We start from the raw sequence: 20550 nt of genomic DNA, 5'->3' as shown, positions 1-20550 counted from the left end.
AGAAGGGACTTCACTCAAAGATCACTTGGATAAGTATAATAAGCTCCTGCTTGATTTAGCAAATATTGGTGTTGAAGTAGATGAAGAAGACAAGGTTTTGATCCTGATCTATTCCCTGCCTAAGTCCTTTGAGCATATTATTACTACCATGCTCTATAGAAAAGAGACAATAAGTCTTGAAGAAGTAGAAGCTACTTTGTTATCCAATGAGCTTAGATTGAAAGTACAGCTACAGCATCAGGTTCAAACTCCAGCTCAAGGACTTATAATTAGAGGTAGAGATGAATAGAAGAAAGGTGGACAAGGTAGAAGCAAGTCCAAAACCAGATCAAAGTCTAAGCCTAAAAGACCAGGTATTTGTCACTATTGCAAGAAGCCAGGCCACTGAAAATCAGAATATAGACTCCTACAGTCTAAGAAAGAGAGGGAATAAAAGGATAAAGGAACCGTCACAGATTTGGCAACAGTTGCAGTTTCATCAGGAGGTCACAACAGTAATGAAAATGATGCAGTATTTACAGCTGCTTGCAGTGTTAGTCATGCTGATACTTGGATTGTGGACTCTGGAGCATCTTTCCACATGACACCCCATAGGGAATGGTCTTCTTCTTTTAGACCATGTGAGGGGGGCACCGTTCTTCTTGGAGATGATGGCATTTGCAAAGTGAAAGATGTTGGTACAGTTCAAATTAAATCTAATGCAAACACTGTGGTGATTTTGAACGATGTCAGATATGTTCCTCAACTAAAGAGAAACCTTCTCTCAGTACATACTTTCGATAGTGCAGGTTTCGAGGGCAGATGGAGTAGAGGATAAATAACTATCAATAAAGAAGTATTAACTTTATTGAAAGGGAAACTATGTGGCATCCTTTACTATTTAGATGGTAGTACAGTAGTTGGACAGGCTTCATCTTCTATTGAGCAGTTAACACACTTGTGGCACCAGAGATTGTGTCACATCTCAGACAAAGGTTTACAGGAGCTGAGCAGACGTGGTTTGCTAAGTGGTCAGAAGATTGGTGCACTTGGATTCTGTGAGCATTGTGTGTTTGGAAAACAACACAGGGTCAGCTTCTTTACAGGCGTGCACAAGATAGCTGGTATATTAGATTATATTCATTCTAATCTATGGGAGCCTGCCCCAATTACATCCAAGGGTGGATCTAGATATTTACTCATTTTTATTGATGACTACTCCCGCAAAGTCTGGATATACACTATCAGAAATAAAAGTGATGTGTTTGATACATTCAAGAAATGGAAGGCTATGGTCGAGAGGCATAATGATAGGAAGGTAAAAACCTTCCGAACTGACAATGGATTAGAATTTTGTTCTACTAAGTTTGATGACTTTTGCAAATTAGAGGGCATTGTCAAACATAGAACCACAGTGGGTACACCTCAACAAAATGGTGTGGCAGAACGCATGAACCGCACACTAATAGAGAGAGTCAGATCTATGCTATCCAGTTCTGGATTAAGTAGAGATTTTTGGGCATAGGCCCCACACACAGCCTGCTACATTATAAACCGATCTCCAGCATCAGCATTGGGCATGAAAACTCCGAAAGAGATGTGGACAGGAAGACCTGCAGACTATTCAGTACTCAGAGTCTTCGGGTGTCCAGCTTATGCACATGTAAGAGATGGAAAGTTGGACCCCAGGGCTAAGAAGTGCATATTTCTTGGATACGCATATCGGGTGAAGGGCTACAGACTATGGTGCACAGAGCCTGGATCCCAAGGATTTCTAGTCAGTAGGGATGTGATATTTCATAAGATAGCCACTCCTTAAAGGCAGCTACAGCCTAGTTCTTCTCAGAGAGATCAGGGTCAAGATCAGATGCATGACTGTTATGAATATCGATCAAACTGTTAGATCACAATAGCAGCAGGCAAATAAAGATACTTATATTCTGAATGAGCAGCAACAGCAGACAGATGCAGAGATACAGACTCAGGAGATTACCATGCAAAGTCAGGATCAGATTGATAGTATTGCCACTCGTAGACCCAGACGTCATATCAGAACACCTCAAAGGTATGGCTTTGAGGATTCAGCTTGTGCTGGGTTAGTTTATTATGCTCTGAGCATTGCAGACACTATTGGTAATGAGCCGACCACATATCAGGAGGCTATTAGTAGTTCATAGGCTGAACAGTGGACCATGGCTATGGTTGAAGAACTACAGTAGAGAATAATCAGATTTGGAAATTAATCAGATTACCAGAGGGCAAGAAGGCAATTGGCTGCAAATGGATCTTCAAGAAGAAAGAGGGAGCCAATCCTCAGGATTTTAGATATAAGGCCAGGTTGTTGGGATCCCTCGCATGCCGCAGAAATATCAGAACGCAGCGGAAAGGCATGTGCGAGATCCCGTTCATCGCATGAATGTATTTTAAAACCGTCATTCGTAGATAGATTAGGATTAAAATCTTTTTACATGATTAGGAAGATCAGATCTTCACCTTGTGCTGGTAGATGATCGCTGCAAATCTGATGATCGTGGATTTGTTGAAGGTTCGCTTGAAGCCGCACACACGTCCGGCCTCTACGGGTATCCACATGAGGCAGAGGACCGATCAAAGCCTTTGAATCTCCCTGGGGTGCTAGCTCCCTTGCAGAAATCTCTTTTGATGGCTGAATTCCTCTCCTTTGAATCAACTCTTGATTGCCTTGAGAGGAGGAAAAAGAAGAGGAGAAAGAAGGATCAAAGGAAGCACACACTTGCTGCCTTTTATTTTGGTGGAAGAAGGATGAGAGGATGAGAGCCCACGCCACCCTTATTTTCCCTTTGGTTGCTTGCGGCTCAAAGAGAGGAGGAGAAGGCCTATCACGGCTCCAAGAGAGAGATATAATATAATTTACGGCTGCCTCCTTATCCTCCTTTTAATTGGCGTATGGAGCTCCTAAAAAATAGGAGCTCCAAACTTATCCATAAGGAGAGAGGAAGGGCGTACGCCCCTACGCCCCTACTTCTTTTCCTCACATAAAACCCAAGGAGGGGCGTACGCCCCTCCCTCTTATTCTCTCTAATCTCACGCCCCCACTTCATCAAATTAAGTGGGGGGGCCAATTGCAAGGTGGGTCCTCCAAATTAATTAGGATTCAATTGAACCATGACTCAATTGAACTCTTCAATCCTAATCCAATTAGGAGTCATCTTAATCTATTAGATTAAAATTAATTAGAACTTAAGAAATCATAATCCAATTAGGACTTATTTAATTTCAGTCATAATCTAATTAGGACTTTAGAAATCCTACTCCAAGTAGGACTTTAATTTATTTTGGAGTCCTAATCTAATTAGGATTCTGGGAATCCTACTCTAAGTAGGACTTTAATTTATTTTGGAGTTCTAATCTAATTAGGATTCTAAAAATCCTACTCCAAGTAGGACTCATATTTAATATAATCAAGTCCAATTGATTAAATCCAACTGATTCAATTTAGATTGCAATCCAATTGCAATTATTCCTTCTTCTACTCACGAACTCTTAGTGGGTTACATCAATTATCAATTAAATTGCTAATTATAAATTATTTATGATTCCAAATCACAATTCAACCATCGGATCGGTCAATACCTCTAATATGTGTGACCCTATACTCCTATAGGTTCTATTCTGTCTGGTAGTGAGATATATTGCGACCTCTATCACAATATCATTAAAAACTTCTTTCAATGGGTTGGAACAATTCCAACTCATCTCACCAGAGATCATCGATCATCAAGATAGTCCCTGTGAGTCTCACCATCCACCAGTGACACCTAACAGCATATAGTGGCAACCCAGCAGAATAGAATAATGAACCTCTAGGTGCAGTTATCGTATGATACAGTCTTTCTATCATGGATCCCTACAGAATGGAGGTCATTGATAACTCGTCAAACCCCATCGTCTGTCATATGTCTAGATTTATTCGACTTAAGTTCGAGAGTGGAAAACTCTTTCACCACTGTACATACTGCTCCGGCCGAGGTCTTACGAACTCAGTCTTATAAATCACATAGGATCACTCCTTATCTACCAAGGTCGATAGATTTTCTTGTAGGTGCATATCCTACTCGTATAGTGAACCTACTGCAGCCAATTTATACCACAAGGACCCATATGGCTAGAGACCATGTATACGTGCAGTCAAACTACAACAACCTCACTGTGAATAGCCAAAGCACCGCAGGTCAAAGGACTAGTCACACTACTGCAACATCAAGTCACTGACGAGTAGATAGACATCCAAGTAACTTTTTATCTTGGTCACGCTCAGTACCCTTGTTCTCTAATAAGCACCTGCACTATCACTTCAGTGTCCCTACACTGTGGACTTGAGACTCGTCCATCCATAAGGAAAGCGATCTGTGCACTGATCTTATCGGATCGATCACCGTCCTCGTGATGATCCATTGATCAGGAGCATTTAGAAATTAATCACCAATGATACATGGCTCAAATTCTCAACTCTTGAGAATATGCATCATCATCTTATTAATTTCTTGGACGATTCATAGACACATACTGAAAAAGATGCCAATTTATTAATCAATAATAATAAAGTCAAGTACAAAACTATGTTCCAGAATTAATAATGTGTCAGTCAGATTGGCTTCTAGGGCATAAATCTAACACCGACCACATATCAAGAGGCTATTAGTAGTTCACAGGCTGAACAGTGGACCATGGCTATGGTTGAAGAACTACAGTCTTTAGAGAAGAACAGACTTGAAAATTAATCAGATTACCAGAGGGCAAGAAGGCAATTGGCTGCAAATGGATCTTCAAGAAGAAAGAGGGAGCCAGTCCTCAGGATTATAGATATAAGGCCAGGTTGGTGGCTAAGGGCTACAGTCAACGGGAGGGAATTGACTACAAGGAGGTATTTTCTCCTGTAGTCAAACACTCTTCTATCCGTGTGTTGCTTGCTTTAGTTGTTTCTCAGGATTTAGAGCTGGAACAGCTAGATGTTAAAACCGCTTTTCATCACGATGATTTAAAGGAGCAGATTTATATGCAACAGCCACCTGATTTTGAGGTTCCAGACAAAGAAGATCATGTATGTTTGCTCAAGAGATCATGTTATATGGTCTCAAGCAGTCTCCAAGACAGTGGTACCATAAATTTGATAGGTTTATGGTCGACCATGGATTCAACAGATCTTCATATGACAGTTGCGTATATCACCAACGGTTTTCAGATGGATCCTTTTGTTATTTATTGCTGTATGTGGATGATATGATGATAGCAGCCAAAGATATATCAGTCATCCAAAATCTGAAAGCTGAGCTCAGTACTGCATTTAAGATGAAGGATCTTGGACCGGCAAAGAAGATACTTGGGATGGAGATCATTCGTGACAGGCAGTTGGGTAGACTTTTTCTTACTCAGCATGGATATATTAAGAAACTCTTGGATAGATTTGGTATGTCTATAGTTAAGCCAGTCACTACTTCCTTTGCCAGTCATTTCAAATTATCTGCCAGACTCTATCCTCAGACTGAAGATGAGGAAAGATATATGTCCAGAGTGCTATATGCAAGTGCAGTAGGCAGCATCATGTATGTGATGGTCTGCACTCGACCTGATATTTCGCAGGCAGTAAGCGTAGTGAGCAGATACATGGATAAGCCTAGAAAGGCTCATTGGTTAGCTGTGAAATGGATACTCAGATATCCGAAAGGTACTTCAAATTTGGGATTGGTATTCTTCACACAGAGTAGTTGCACTGTTACAGAATTTTTTGATTCAGATTATGCTAGTGACTTGGACAGAAGAAGGTCATTAACCGGATATGTATTTACTCTCTCTGGTTGTGCAGTCAGTTGGAAGGCTACTTTGCAGCCTACAGTTGCTTTGTCTACTACAGAAACAGAGTATATGGCGTTGATAGAGGCAACAAAGGAAGCTATTTGGCTAAGAGGGTTGGTACAAGATTTGGATCTCGAGCAGAACTGTTTGGATATTCATTGCGACAATCAAAGTGCTTTGCATCTTGCCAGAGATCATATGTATCACGAATGCACTAAGCATGTGAATGTCAGGTATCACTTCATCAGAGACTTGGTGGAGAATGGTGATGTCCGGCTTCAGAAAATTTACAATGCTCATAATCCGGCTGATATGCTCACTAAACCAATCACAGCAGTTAAGTTCAGGACTTTCCTGAACTTGATTGGTGTGAGCACTTGTTAATGCCCTTCGAGGCTTGTGGTGAGGAAGAGGTTTTTCTTTTATCAATCCATATCTGATACTAGGTACATGATTTGTCGCAAGGAGGAGGATTGTTGATTATTTTGGACTTTGCTCCAAATCTCTATTTTGAAAGGGACCTTTTTGCAAGACTATTTCTCATATATAAGGCAGCTAAACTCTTTTCAAAGGTTTTGAGAGAGAGGAATCCCCGATCGCCGCTTTGGTTCTCTCTTGTTCTTCCTTGTGTTCTCGGTGTCCCGGCCACAACAGGCATCCGCTTTCCGCTCGCTGGAGACTCCCTTTCCTTGTGCCGAGATTCCTCTGTTTGGCTTCTCGATTCTGTGTGTCCCTACTCTTGTTGTTCACAGTGGAAGAAAAAGGTAAGATATTCTCTTGATCTGCCATTGAAGTCGTAGAAAGCTTGGTTCATATACTACTCTCTTGATCTACATTGTGGTTACAGAAAGGTTGGTCCGATCGGTGTATTTTGCCTTATATTCGGTATTTTGTTGCCTTTTCTTGTGATCATTCGGCAGCCCATATTTTGGGCACTTGTGTAGCCTCGTTTGTACCCAATTGAGACGGTTGATATAGTGGATTGCTCCTCGTCCCCGTGGATGTAGGCACATGTTGCCGAACCACGTAAATCCTTGTCTCTCTGTGCTTGTTTATTTATGCCTGTGATATGTTCGATGAAATGCCTGAATGAGAATATATACTAATTTGTAAGCCGAAAAGATTCAATCTTGTGCCCCCGTGAAGCCAACAAGATTCTACTAATACAGCAAACTATGATGATTGCTCCATTTAAATATCAAAAAACACAGAATTGAAACAACAAAGCTCTATAAGACACGCCTCAGGACAATGTCTTACCTTTTGGCGAGTCCAGCCAAGTTCTTGATTCTGTAAGTGAATTCTCAATAACTATCATTAAAAGTAACTACATTAGTATAACCTAGTCACAATAAGCAAGCACATCAATGTAATCTGACACCAAAAATCATTTTTCAAATGTAGTGAGACAGACATGGTAGATAATTTTTATTGAGCCTTCACACTCAATACTTTACACATTTTGCATTGAGTCTTCGCATCAGAATTTTATAAAAGTAAGAAAAGATGCATTAGACCTACATATTACATATTTCACATCACTTAAACAACTGCCTCAGGTTTCAGCAACTTATTTTTAATGCACTAAAATTCATTTAAAACAAAAGAGGCTGATCATTGAACATACTGGGATCACATAAAACACATAACCAAGGACAAGCTCAAATGGTATAATACTGTGTAAGCATCCAATTGATAATATAAACCGGCAACACTGACTTTATCTTATTTCAGCTCTACAAACCTCCCAAGCACTGGTTCTTGTCAAAACCATATCCATCATAATCACAAGCATCTTTAATTTTGTAGATTGTAAATATGGTTGTAACAAGATGAAACTTCACTAGCCTATGAAGATCAACTTCACCCTCATGAGACTACAATCAACATACCAATAGAAAAACTGCCTCCCCCCACCTAAACCCCTAGAAGGAACTTGCATATAATACAGATGCCACATGATTTCAATAGCCATTGTGAAGTAGAGAAGGAATTGGGTTTATGAAGCCTACCTTCTAACACTGTTCCTCCTAAGAGTTAAATATGCAAACCTATAGGAATGCTACAAAAAACAAAAAAAAAATCAAATGAAAACTGCAAATTACTGTAAACAACTTTTTAGATATGAATTAGAGCAAGGAATCCAAATGCCTGCTTAAACTGCTATACTAGTTATGGAAGAAAAATAGGAAGAACTGAAAGAAATCCTATGGAAATCCATGAAACTGTGATGGCATGGGTGGGTATTGCAAGGAGTATACCCAGAGTCTTCTTACATCATATAGCCACGATCCAAACACTTTCCTATTTAAACATCTGTGGAATATCAACTGAAATAGAAGAGGCAACAGACAAACCTAGATTGTACCATAACAGGAAACCATTGATGATCTTATCCATAAGGTCGTTGAATGCTATAACAGACACGATTGTGAAAATCAATAGGGAAGTTGAACTCAAGTGATAGCTCTGATGGCAAATACTGGGGTTGTTACAAACTGCAAAAAGGTTACGTCTCCTAATATGAGTCTTTATTATTGAACATGCTTGTGAAAAAAAAGCTTCTCCGCTACCTCTTTCTCGTGTATAGATTACTTGACGCTCTTTTCTCCTTCTCTTTTCCTTTTCTTTTCTTTTTCTTTTTTTCCTTTCTTCGATCACACATAACAGGTTGATAGACTGCAACTTAGGAGTTCAAAAATAAACTAGAGCAGAAGAACTATTTTCCTTGGTGATTACTAATTTAATTGTTCTGTGCTTCAGAAACTTAACAAGATAATCACTATAATGGCATTCATTTCATGATGACTGCTGTTCCCCACAGAACAAGAAAATCAGTAAAAAAAAGGAAGAATAAGAAGAAAAGAATTCTATGCGTTCTTGTTCTGCATCACAAATAAATCAAGAAAACGATTTCAAGAAACAAGAATCAACCATAAAGGGATCAACCTGCAAGAAGGCCACGATTGCAATGCCCCCATCAACGACAGCAAGAACGGCGCCGGCGGCCACGATTGTCTGCGGCAGACATCTCCCGTCACCCAGCCCGCCCTTGGCTCCGCCCCACAGCATTTGCTTCTCTTCCAACCCAGAGAAAAGAATAGGGGCATATAGAGATTGAAAAAAAAGACTCCCTTTTAACTATTCTTGAACTCTGACGGCGAAAAGGGTTCGATTCGAAGCTAAAAATGGAAATTTTCCGAATCTCGTTGCAACGCCGAGCCGTGGTGCTCCGATTAGGGTATCTCAGGATGGCGGTGTGTTTGGATTCTAGTTGGAGAGAAGCGGAGAGAGGGAGGAAGGTGGGTGATTGGGCAGCGGCAAGAGGAGGAGGACGAGGAGGAGGGAATCCGAGTGAACAAGTGGTGGAGCGGGGGAGAGATGGCCTAAACGGTCGGCGGATCTACGGTGGATCTACGGTTTTAAACCCAAACAACAGCTGCTTGATGAAAAAAGGCCCTTGTGTGGGTCCCTGTGAGACTGCCTTATCGGTCATGCCACCGAAGGCTACGGTGTCATTACCATTCGCGAGCTTAAAAATTATTAGTGTTTGGTAATACTCTTTTTCTTTTTTTTTTCTTTTTTCTTTTTTGGGAGATAACAAGTCCGTGGCTGGATACAGGTGTAGACGCTGGATTTGCAGTTTTGGTATTCTAACATGCAGGGGTGGCCTAATGTATTTGAAAGCATAAGATCCTATTTGGGGAGCTTTTGGAGCGCTGAAAAGTATTTTTTGGCCCTCCAAAAATATTTTTGGACGAAAAATAATGTTTGGTAAAAATTTCGAAAAGTTGTTTCAGTTTTTTCAGAAAGCTGAAAATAGCTTTTTGGAAAAAGCTCCATTTTGGATCTTTCCAACAATACTGTTTTCAGCTTTGTCGGGAAGCTGTTTTTTTACCAAAAATACCCTTATTTAAAAACTATTTTTTTCCCAAAGTGGCCATCTGCTGCCTCTTCCTCTTCCGCCCATCTCCCTCCTTTTCCTCTCCCACCCATCCCCCTCCTCTCCCTCTCCCCCGCCGCCGCCCACGACGCCCTCCCCCTCTTCTCCCTCCTCCTTTGTCGCTCCGTCTCCCCCGCCGCCGCCCCCTCTCCCTCGCCGCCGCCCTCGATGCCCTGCGTCTTTTCTCCCTCCTCCTTTGTCGTTCCTTCTCTCCTACTGTTGCCCCCGACGCCCTCCTCCTCTGCCGCTCCCTCTCCCCTGTCGCCGCCTCCGTCACCCTCTTCCTCTTCTCCATCCTCCTCTGCTGCTCCCTCTCCTCCCGCCACCACCCCTGACGCCCTCTGCCTCTTCTCCCTCCCCCGACCACCTCTCCCTCTCCCTCGAAGCTTCTCCCTCTGGCTTTGCCGTCCATCCTCTTGTCGTCGCGCCGCCAGGAGCTTGATCGCCCTTTCCATGACCGTGCGGGAGAAGTGAAGCAAGGGGGGAAGAAGGGAGAGGGGAGAAGCTTCGGGAAGGAGGAAGAAGAAAGAAGAGAAGGAAAGAAAAAGAAAAAGAAGAAAAGAAAAATAAAAGAAAAAAAGAAAAAGAAATAAAAAAATTAAAAGAGATAAAATAAATAATTAAATAAAAAATATATATTAGTAATTGTTTAACCAATTTTATCACCTAGCTAGAAAATTTGTTAGAGAGATAAATGGTCATCAGAAGAGTAAAAATTAATTTATGCTAATATTAAAATATTTTATATCTTTATTATTATATTATACTATAAATATAATATTATATTATATCATAATACATTAATATGTTATGTTAAATAATTTAATATTATATTATATTATGAAAAATTAATTTACGCTAATAATTATAATATTTTATACTTTTATTATTGTATTATACTGTAAATATAATATTATATTACATTATATCATAATATATTAATATATTATGTTAAATAATTTAATATTATGTTATATTATGGAAAATTAATTTATGCTCATAATTATAATATTTTATATCTTTATTATTGTGTTATACTATAAATATAATATTATATTACATTATATCATAATACATTGATATGTTATGTTAAATAATTTAATATTATATTAAATTATTATCCTATAGTATACAATGTTATAGTACTATATTATAATAATATTATATTACATTACGATAATATTATACTATATCATATATTTATGTATGAATACATATTATATTTTATTATGCTATGTTGTATAATACTATGTAATGTTCTTTATGGTCATTTTGTCATACAAAAGTATTTTCTCAGTTTGTTTACCAAACACATATTAAAGTGCCATAGCACTTTATAAATGTAGTTACCAAACAGCAAATAGCTTTTTATAAAAGCTCTACCTCCAATAGCTCTACTTCCAAAAGCTCTACTGCCAACAGCTCCCCCAAACAGGGCCTAAGGCCGTTTGTCTTTGAGGCATTCTCTGTAATGGGCCCGCCTAAGACGAACTTATAGAGGAGCCTTTTTTTCTTTCCATTTTGTCTTTGAAGCCTTTCCTATGATGGGCCTTAGGCGACCACCTAAGTCGCCTAAGAATTGAGCCGGCCCTGCGGGCATGCGCTTTAGGCATGTATTTGGAGGTTATGTTCCACCTCATCAACAAAATGAGGATGATCCAAATTATTGACAAAACTTTGATTTTTACACGATCTCTTGTTATTTAAAAATCATAGTACAAGTAGTAGCCAGTTGTCTCTGTTTAGATAGAATACGCGCTCTTCTTATTTTATCTTATATTACTACCCACTTGTACTATGTGGCCCCATTGATAAAGCACAAGTTTTGACTCAGAAAAAATACATACTTTTTCGGATAAAATCCTTTTATCAGGTTATGAAAGTTATATAACAAGACATTGATTTATAAGATAAGGATCCAAAGTTGTGAATCATGCAGTTCTTGATACCTAGTAATGAATGTTTCACATTTCAACTGTTAGACATATACATTTCTTGCTTGAAAGAGCAGAATCAGAGCATTCCATCTCATTGATACTTTTATTCCTAATTGCTATGCATACTTTGATGGCTTATTTACAACGGGCTGCATGCTGAAAATTAAAAATATTTCTTAAAAACCGTGGCTGCACCTGATCGAGTTGCCTACGTACCCCTTCGAAAGGGAGATCAAGCCATACGTAGTTCTTAATATTTAAATCATAGCAGAAAGATAGAATTAAACATTTTAATTCTAGCATGCAGAATAGATCATAAATAAATACCAAGACCGTTTAAACGATTATGCATAAAACCAACTATGCATGATTATCATTAGATCTGAAAATAAGAGCATTAGTAAAGTTCTAAACTCGACTAATTTTTGGATCCAATCTATCTCCGAATGCTCATTGAATGAGATCTGGAGATCACTCCGTGAGTAGCCACAAAAGAGGTATGAACCCTCGAGGGATTGAACACGATAAAAAAAAAAAAACTTAGCACAAAACTATATCTCTAGATTTATACCTTTATTAATCACAAAGACAAATGAATATAATGCTCAAGCTTCGTAGCCACACAACCATCTGGCCTCTACGGGTGATCCACGTGAAACTCTTGGATGATCGACGTCCCCAGGATTGCTAGCCCGCGAGGATGTGCTGAAATCTTGAAACAGTCAATCCTTGATCGTTTCTTTGAAGGTGACGGAGGAGGAGATGAAGGAGATCAAAGAGAACTTGTGATCTTGACATGTTCTCTCCTTTTTTCAGAACTTAGGCTATCCAGAAATTTGCACACACATGAAGGAGATGGCATGGAGGGCCTCTTTTTGCCAAAAACCCACACCTTCCTTCCTTCTTTGCACCAATTAATTGCTATCAAATGGCAATTGAAATCCCCATCAAATAGGGACCATGTGCGGTGGAATAAAAGAGGAGGTGTGGCCATTGAATGCTGCATTTGAATCCCTAAGGAATAGGGATTCATTTCTTCTAAAAGAAAACAGCCGCATGCCCCCTAATTTTGCGTCCCCTGCTAGGATCTTGCCACATGTCACTCGATGCCATCAAATGAAGGAATTAAAATCCTAATCAAATCAAGATAAATTCTCTTCATGGTGCCACACCATGGATCCTTGCCATATGTCATCATGCGCCATCAACTAAAAGGAAAAAATCCCATCTATGGCGCCATTGATGTGAGGGTGACATGTGTCATCTGATTTCCAAACCCGGGTTTCTAATTTTCAGGAATTGATCTCGAATTCAAATTTCAAATATTTGAATTCAGAATCTTCATCAGATGAGGACCTTGGATCATTCCCAATCCAATCGGATCAAGTTCCATTAATTAGGTCAAGCCCAATCTTCTTGGTTTAAACCCAATCTAATTAGGTCAAACTCTAATGTAGCTCAAATTGAATCTAATTCAATTTGGCTCAACCCAAGCTCTATTACTCAATCAAATTGAGTAAATTAACAATCTAATTGCTTATTAATCCTCCAATAATTCAATAATTATTTTATAGCAATATTTTACTTAGGATAATTTGTCAATCAAATTGACCAAATTACCCCTGGATGATTCTTAATCGTCCATCAGCCTTTATGATCAACCTAGAAAACTTCTATGCATGTGACCCCATAGGTTCGAACCTAAGATGGTACCACAGGAACGATTTTCTATACTAATCGATGTGACCATCTAGCAATGGTACCCGGCGTCCGGATAGGCCGAATTATTGCGAAGCAATATTCTGAAATTCTGAAATATGGTTACCATATAATTTATCCCTATGACTCCTAATGCCAGGATGACATCAGAGTTCTGTCAACTCTGTAATAGTACATCCACTCTGTGATTCAATTTTTACAAATCTTGTGACTCCTCACAAGGATTACCCTGGCCAACATTTTGTTAAATGGAACATAAGGGCATTATCTTCTGTCACTAGGAGGGGTCAATTTCATCTTGACTCACACACCGACTTCGCAAGTACATAACTGCACCCAGTGACCTTCCATCTCTGAATTAGAAATTCAGTTAGTCCGGTACCAAAGTACAGTGAGTTGCTTGCTAATCACCGTAGTGATCTCAGGTCTAAGGGACACATATACCCATATCCACTTAGAATATCTCTTGATAGCAGAACATTTCGGAATTGATCACGTTCAGTAAAATATACTCCTACACTTCACCTGTGTGACATATTAGTGTCTCCACACTCCTTAGTTAAGAGAACAACCAACGTATATGTCACACAACGACCTAAACTCGATAATGCTGTTGTCCTATTAACAGCATATCATTTAATCGTGAACTGGTTTAAGAACTCACAGATAAATCCTCTTTTATCATAAAAGAATCCTACAGACTTTATCATATATAAGAGTTCATTTGAAGATGTAAAATAATGAATAATGCCAAATAACACTTTATTAATTTGTCAATTCATTTATAAAATTCAATCATCAACATGCTGACGATTGATATTTAGGATATAATTTCCAACATACTTTGGTTCCATGAACATGTTTAAATTTTGAAGCATCCTACGCAATCAACATTAGTGTGGGAATTTATATTCTACCTTGTTGATTGCTTAATGTTGTTAAGCAATACTTCTTTGAGTAGTATAAGCTATCCTGATAAAACATTTTATCATCAATACAACATCAAATAGAGTGAATTATGCCTTCTAGTATATCAATTTTCTTCCAAGTTTGCCATTAGAGTTTTAATCAAATCTTATCAAAAAGTATTCATTATAATGATCAATTTTAGTAATTTCTTAAAATAAGTTCCCCTATCTCACATGCTTTCTCTTATTCATTTAAAACGTGTTGATGTAAAATATTAAAATATCTATTGAGTTATTTGTATTTTCTAACTTTTGCTTTTTATTTTAACTTTTTCTTTTATATTGATTGATAAGTTGTTTCTTTTGACTACCCTGTGCAGGAACCCTGGTGTCTATGTAGACTAGGTATTTGCTATACTACTAGGGCAAAATGGGTAATAAAGACCTAAATGAACCTACTACTCACTATGAATGCAACGTAAAATTCAATTTGCCACTTATTCGAGGTACACGCTTGGTATGCACAAAGGTAACTCCATAGCAAGCCTATTTGACTCCCTTTTCACTTTGAGTCCGAATCCTCCTTTGGTTTGTGTATGAACTAAAGAGGGCTAGTTTTGCAATCATAGCCATTCCTCATAGGTGGGATAATTATAATTGGATGGGCCTCCTCACATTCTGCCTATATATAGCATAGTGCTTATCTAATCGCTATCATCATGCTAATATGGATGGTCATGATTGGAGGATTGGCCATCTCCACTTTATGTATAAAACAGAGATGGTTTAGAGTCTTTTATTTTTGTCTTCTCACTCTATCCCCCTCCCTTTTTTTTCCAATAAGGTATATGCATTTCTTTCTTTTTCTTCTTTTTTGGCTGGCCATGTGCATCGCATATACTCAACACTAATATATATAGAAGATGTAAGGAGGCTATAGTCTACTGTCTCCCAACTTGCAAATCCTAGTGGCTAGCGTATTGATCCCTCTTCTTTTGTTTGTAGCAACCATCGGTAGCCATTGGCCACCAGAACGTGACCCACCAGGTATGTACTCTCTCTCTCTCTGTGTGTGTGTGTGTAATAGTTGAATATGTAATTTCCTTCTTGCTCGAATTTTTAGGTCATGTTTTTAGGTAGCCTCACCTCTCAACAACAAATCCTAAATCTTCCGCATACATCATCTCTTCTTTCTAAGCCTAAACCTTAGATCTTGACAACATTCCCGCAGTTTCAAAAGGGTCCAAATCCCTTATACAACTTTCTTGCTCCATTTGATGCCTTAGGCACTTCTTTCTTTGAAAACCCCACTTTGCAAGATCCATCCTCTTGTAGCTACCGAGAGTACCCCTCAGCAAAAATCCTTTTTTTTTTTTTTTTGTTAAACGACCAATACCCTTCCCTCGAGCTATTCTATGGCCATAATTTGATTTAGAATTCATCAAATTGGATTGTTCATTAGATTAATTGTTCGATTCTCTGGTTGGTCAAGTTTGAATTGCTATTTTACCAATTTTTCAAGTCATCAGATTAAGTCAAGATGGATCCGTAATTTCTTAGAATTGAACTCGGGCTATCCTGCCGACAATCCTTCCAATTTTTCGAATTGGACTCATGTTAGCTCTAATATAACTAGTTCCTAAGCCTAGCCAGCTAACTGATACCATCAATTATACTATTACTAATAAACTAGACTTTGTTGATGGTATATTTCTTTTAGAATTTTTTTTAAGATATAAAACCAAATCAATTAGATCAATCCAACAATCAAATTTTTCGAGTTGAGACTCTAGCAATAGGTTTTATACAGCTTCATTTAAAATTTTAGATGCTCTCGTATTTATTTGATAAAACCACCTCTTTGTCCACACAACTCTCTCTGGTGGGTGGGTGTGGGTGTGTGTGTGTGGGCGGGAACAAAGAGGAGTGCAATACCACAAATACCACACTGTATTAACGGTCCAGGCATCGCCGTGGCTTCGTCCATGCTTCCTCAGCCCACCTAGCATCTCCTCCCTCGTCCTTCCCTCCATACCGACCCCCACACGTGTCCATTTCCACCCTTCTCCCTCGTTTCGCTGATTCCAACTCAGGCTCAGTCCGGTCTCCAAGGTGTTTGTTATTTTGCCTTTTTTTTTTTCCTATGTAGTTTTCTATTTATTTGTTAAAATTTTTCCATCTATTGGCTTCTCTATATATCCGGCATTGACTACTTTCTATAATAACACGGCCCACAGTAACTAATTCCTATAGCAAGACCTTAAAAAGGGGCAATTTTTCCACCAAAAAAAATCTTTATTATATTTCTTTCTTCACATAAACACTGATTCGAACATTTGATTATTTTATTAGATTTGGTAAAATTCCAAGTATATACGCTCTCATGCACTTGGTCTTATCATTTCAACGGAGTTTTCTTTCAATCTCTAAAACAGCCGAGCTCCTCTCTCTTAAAATCACTCCAAACTCGTTGTGGGTGTGTGCCTTCCAGCCTCGACTATATATTTTATTAATATTAGATAAATAACTTTTTTTGTTTGTGCGATCTTGTTCCGAGTCTGCATACACCTCTTTGTCTTATTTTTGTTCCTACAAGCAAATATTTTGTGACAAGAGTTTCCATAAATAATTTTTTCTATAAATGAAACAATTAGCAATGTTAGTAAGTTTTTGCTGAAGATTAATGTAGAGGGTGCGAAGAACGCTGAACCATGTAACAGAGGCGCAGACCTCTTTGAGTTTCCAATGGAATTAATATTGTGCGTCTTGTTTTGAGTATATTGGATACAATAATATCCAGTAGTAAATGTCAAATAAATGCAGTTTACCATTAGTTGCTTGATAATAAAAGAAGAAGGAAGCACTCAACAAAATCACACTATTTCGAAGTGGAGAAGAGAATGGGAACTAGTATTCTTTTTTCAAAAAAATTTCTCTTGCTGAAAACAAAGATACAAACCCCCTTTATATAGGGTACAAGGACCATATGAAGAGTCACACAACATTTCATAAAATTAAATACAAACAAGTGGATGACCCTTCGTTTTCCAAAACATATGACCCTTCGTTTTCCAAAACACCCATTAGTTAAAGCTAGGGAATGGGTGACCCTTTAACACCCATTAATTAAAGCCCACCAAGTTCCAATAGATTTGAAGTTGAAAGGTTTCCAACAATCCCAATAGTTTTGATTTGAAATTGAACGGTTTCCAACAATCGCCCCCTCAAATCAAAACTGCTTCATGCCCAGCAAGTCTCTTAGCTTCATGAATGTTTCTTCTGATAGTGGCTTAGTAAATATATCTGCTACTTGTTCAGTAGTATTGCAATGCTGGAGCTCTATAGTCTTCTGTTTCACATGATCTCGTAGAAAATGAAACCGAGTATCAATGTGTTTGCTCCTTCCATGATGGACTGGGTTTTTTGCAAGCTGGATAGCTGACTTGTTGTCCACAAATATCACAGTTGGCTCCTCTTGTAAATGATCCAGCTCCTTCAAAATATTTCGTACCCATATTGCTTCACAAACAGTAGATGAAGCTGCTATATACTCTGCCTCACAAGAAGATAGAGCCACAATTTTTTGTTTCTTGGAGGTCCAAGAAAATGCAGTTGTACCAAGATAGAACACATAGCCAGTAGTGCTTTTTCTCTCATCTTGGTCCCCTCCCCAATCACTATCTGAATATCCTACTAATTTTGCATTTTCACCATAAGTATAAAAAAGACCAAGATTAAGTGAGCCTTTGATATACCTTAGTATTCTTTTCGCAGCTAGCCAATGTGACTCCTTTGGTGTCTCCATGTATCGACTCACAAGTCCGACGCCATACATAATATCAGGCCTTGTGATTGTTAAGTACCTCAGGCTTCCAACCAGACTTTTGAAAAGAGTTGAGTCCACAAAATCTCCATTTCCTTCTCTTGATAGTTTCATACCTGTAGGTACTGGAGTGTTTACAGAATTGCAATTACTCATCTTGAATTTCTCTAAAATTTCCTTCATGTACTTTGTTTGAGATATAAATATCCCATCTTGCTGTTGCTTTACTTCAATCCCAAGGAAATAGGACATAAGTCCGTTGTCTGTCATCTCGAACTCTTTGAACATTGATAGTTTGAATTCCATAAGCATTTCACTGCTAGTTCCTGTGTATAACAGATCATCAACATATAGGCAAATAATCAAAAATTCACCTTGATGATTTTTCTTCATGTAGACAGCATGCTCATATGGACATTTGGTGAAGCCATTCAGATGAAGATAGCTATCAATACGAGCATTCCAAGCTCTTGGTGCCTGCTTTAAACCATATAATGCCTTTTTCAGGCGGTATACCTTGCTTTCTTCTCCTTCAATTATAAAGCCTTCTGGCTGGTGAACATATACTTCTTCTTCAAGAATACCATATAGAAAAGCTGATTTGACATCAAGTTGATATATTTTTAAATTATGATGAGCAGCAAGTGCAATCAATAATCTCACCGTGTCAAGTCTTGCAACTGGTGCAAAAACCTCTTCGTAGTCGATGCCGTACTTCTGCTTGTAGCCTTTAGCTACTAGTCTCGCCTTGTAACGAGAAACTTCTCCCTCAGCAGTACGTTTGATCTTGTATACCCACTTGACACCAATAGCTTTTTGATTTATTGGAAGTGTTGTCAACTCCCAAGTGTCATTCTTCTGAATAGCATGAATCTCCTCCTCCATTGCTGATCGCCAACATTCTTCTTCTACAGCTTCTTGGAAAGTGAGAGGTTCATGATCAGCATATAAACAAAAGAGGTTGGCCTCTTCATCTTCTTCTCTTTGATTATAAATCTCCGCGAGACTTCTCATTTTGATGGGACTCTGGTGTATGGAAGTTGCTACTGCTTTCTGTTGAAGATGGTGAGTTTCTTCTAGGAGAGGGTGTGTCATGTTGAGGAGATGGTGGTATACTTGGTGGAACTTGTGTTGGAGTTTCTTCAAGTTCTTCAAACACTTGCTGCTCTTTGGCTTTCTCTTCATCATTCCAGCTCCATGCTTTATCTTCATCAAAGATAACATCTCTACTAACCACTAATTTCTTTGTTAGTGGATTATAGAGCTTGTATGCTTTCGATTCTTCACTATAGCCAAGAAAGATGCATTTCTCACCACGATCATCCAGCTTTTTTCTGTTGGGCTTGGAACCTTGAGAATATGCAATACACCCAAAAATTCTTAGGTGTGCAACAGTTGGTTTGTAGCCGCTCCACGCCTCTTGAGGTGTCATGTGCTTCACACTTTTGGTAGGACATCGGTTCAGCACATATGTTGAGCACGCCACAGCTTCCACCCAGAATTGCTTTGGCAATCCTCTCTCCTTGAGCATAGTTATTGTCATATTAAGAATCGTGCGATTCTTTCTTTCAGCGATCCCATTTTGCTGCGGGGTGTATGCCACTGTATATTGATGCTTTATGCCTTCTTTCCTGCAATACTCATTAAATACTTTTGAGGTGTATTCTCCACCTCGATCAGAACGGAGAGTTACAATTTTGTAACCACTTTCTTTTTCTACATGGGCTTTATAGTTTTTGAATACATCAAAAGCAGCTGACTTTTCTTTAAGAAAATAAACCCATAATTTTCTGCTGAAGTCGTCAATAAAAGTAATAAAGTATCTATTACCTCCTAGCGACTCAGGTTCAATAGGTCCACATATATCAGTGTGGATCAATTGAAGTGGTGCCGTTGCTCCCATGATTTGCCGCTGGGAAAAGGAAGCCGTGCTTGTTTGCCAAGTATACATACATCACAAGTGTTACTTGGCGGCTCGATCATTGGTAACCCATGCACCATGCTTGATGAAGATAGCAGTTTTAAACCGCTAAAATGAAGATGCCCAAGACGATGATGCCACTTCCATGACTCACTTTCTTTGAGTCCATAGAAGCATTTCTCCGACTTTGTGTTGAGATGAAGTGGGAACATACGATTCTGGGTCATCGGAATATTTGCGATGATTCTTCCACTTGTATCTTTCAAAATGAGAGAGTTGTCTCTCATTTGTATATTATATCCCTTTTCTACAAGCTGTCCAATGCTAAGAATATTGCTTTTCATATTAGGTATATAATACACATCAGAAATATACCCATTCTTACCATCCTTCTGATAGATTTTTATTTTTCCTTTGCCTTCAACTGATAGTTTGGAGGAATCTCCCAAGTTCACCTTTCCGTGGACATCTTTAGTGAGTTCTACAAA

At 38.7% G+C, this 20550-nt stretch overlaps 1 protein-coding gene across 9 annotated transcripts in view; it reads right to left on the bottom strand.

Annotated features, from left to right (window-relative positions):
• Nucleotides 1-9232, bottom strand: part of LOC103709867 (tobamovirus multiplication protein 1-like) — a 34487-nt gene extending 25255 nt beyond the window's left edge. For 3 of the 9 annotated variants that reach the window (XR_016396353.1, XR_015969331.2, XM_089925211.1), the window contains exon 1: nucleotides 8761-9232. Coding sequence is in view for 3 of the 9 variants with exons in the window: in XM_089925211.1 (XP_089781337.1) it covers nucleotides 8761-8883 (123 nt within the window). In the remaining 6 variants the exon portion in view is untranslated. Of the gene's footprint in view, nucleotides 1-7071; nucleotides 7123-8760 lie in introns of all 9 variants that reach the window. The other 6 variants (XM_008795391.6, XM_089925208.1, XR_015969329.2 and 3 more) reach the window with 4 other exon arrangements.
• Between the last annotated feature and the right edge of the window lie 11318 nt (nucleotides 9233-20550).

The sequence above is a fragment of the Phoenix dactylifera genome, chromosome 1 (genome assembly GCF_051530095.1).
Source record: "Phoenix dactylifera cultivar Ajwa chromosome 1, Ajwa_hap1_PhDact_Kaust_v1.1, whole genome shotgun sequence".
Classification (NCBI taxonomy): Eukaryota; Viridiplantae; Streptophyta; class Magnoliopsida; order Arecales; family Arecaceae; genus Phoenix; species Phoenix dactylifera.
The sequence above is the reverse complement of the archived record's forward strand: the minus strand, read 5'-3'. Positions and strand labels throughout refer to the sequence as shown.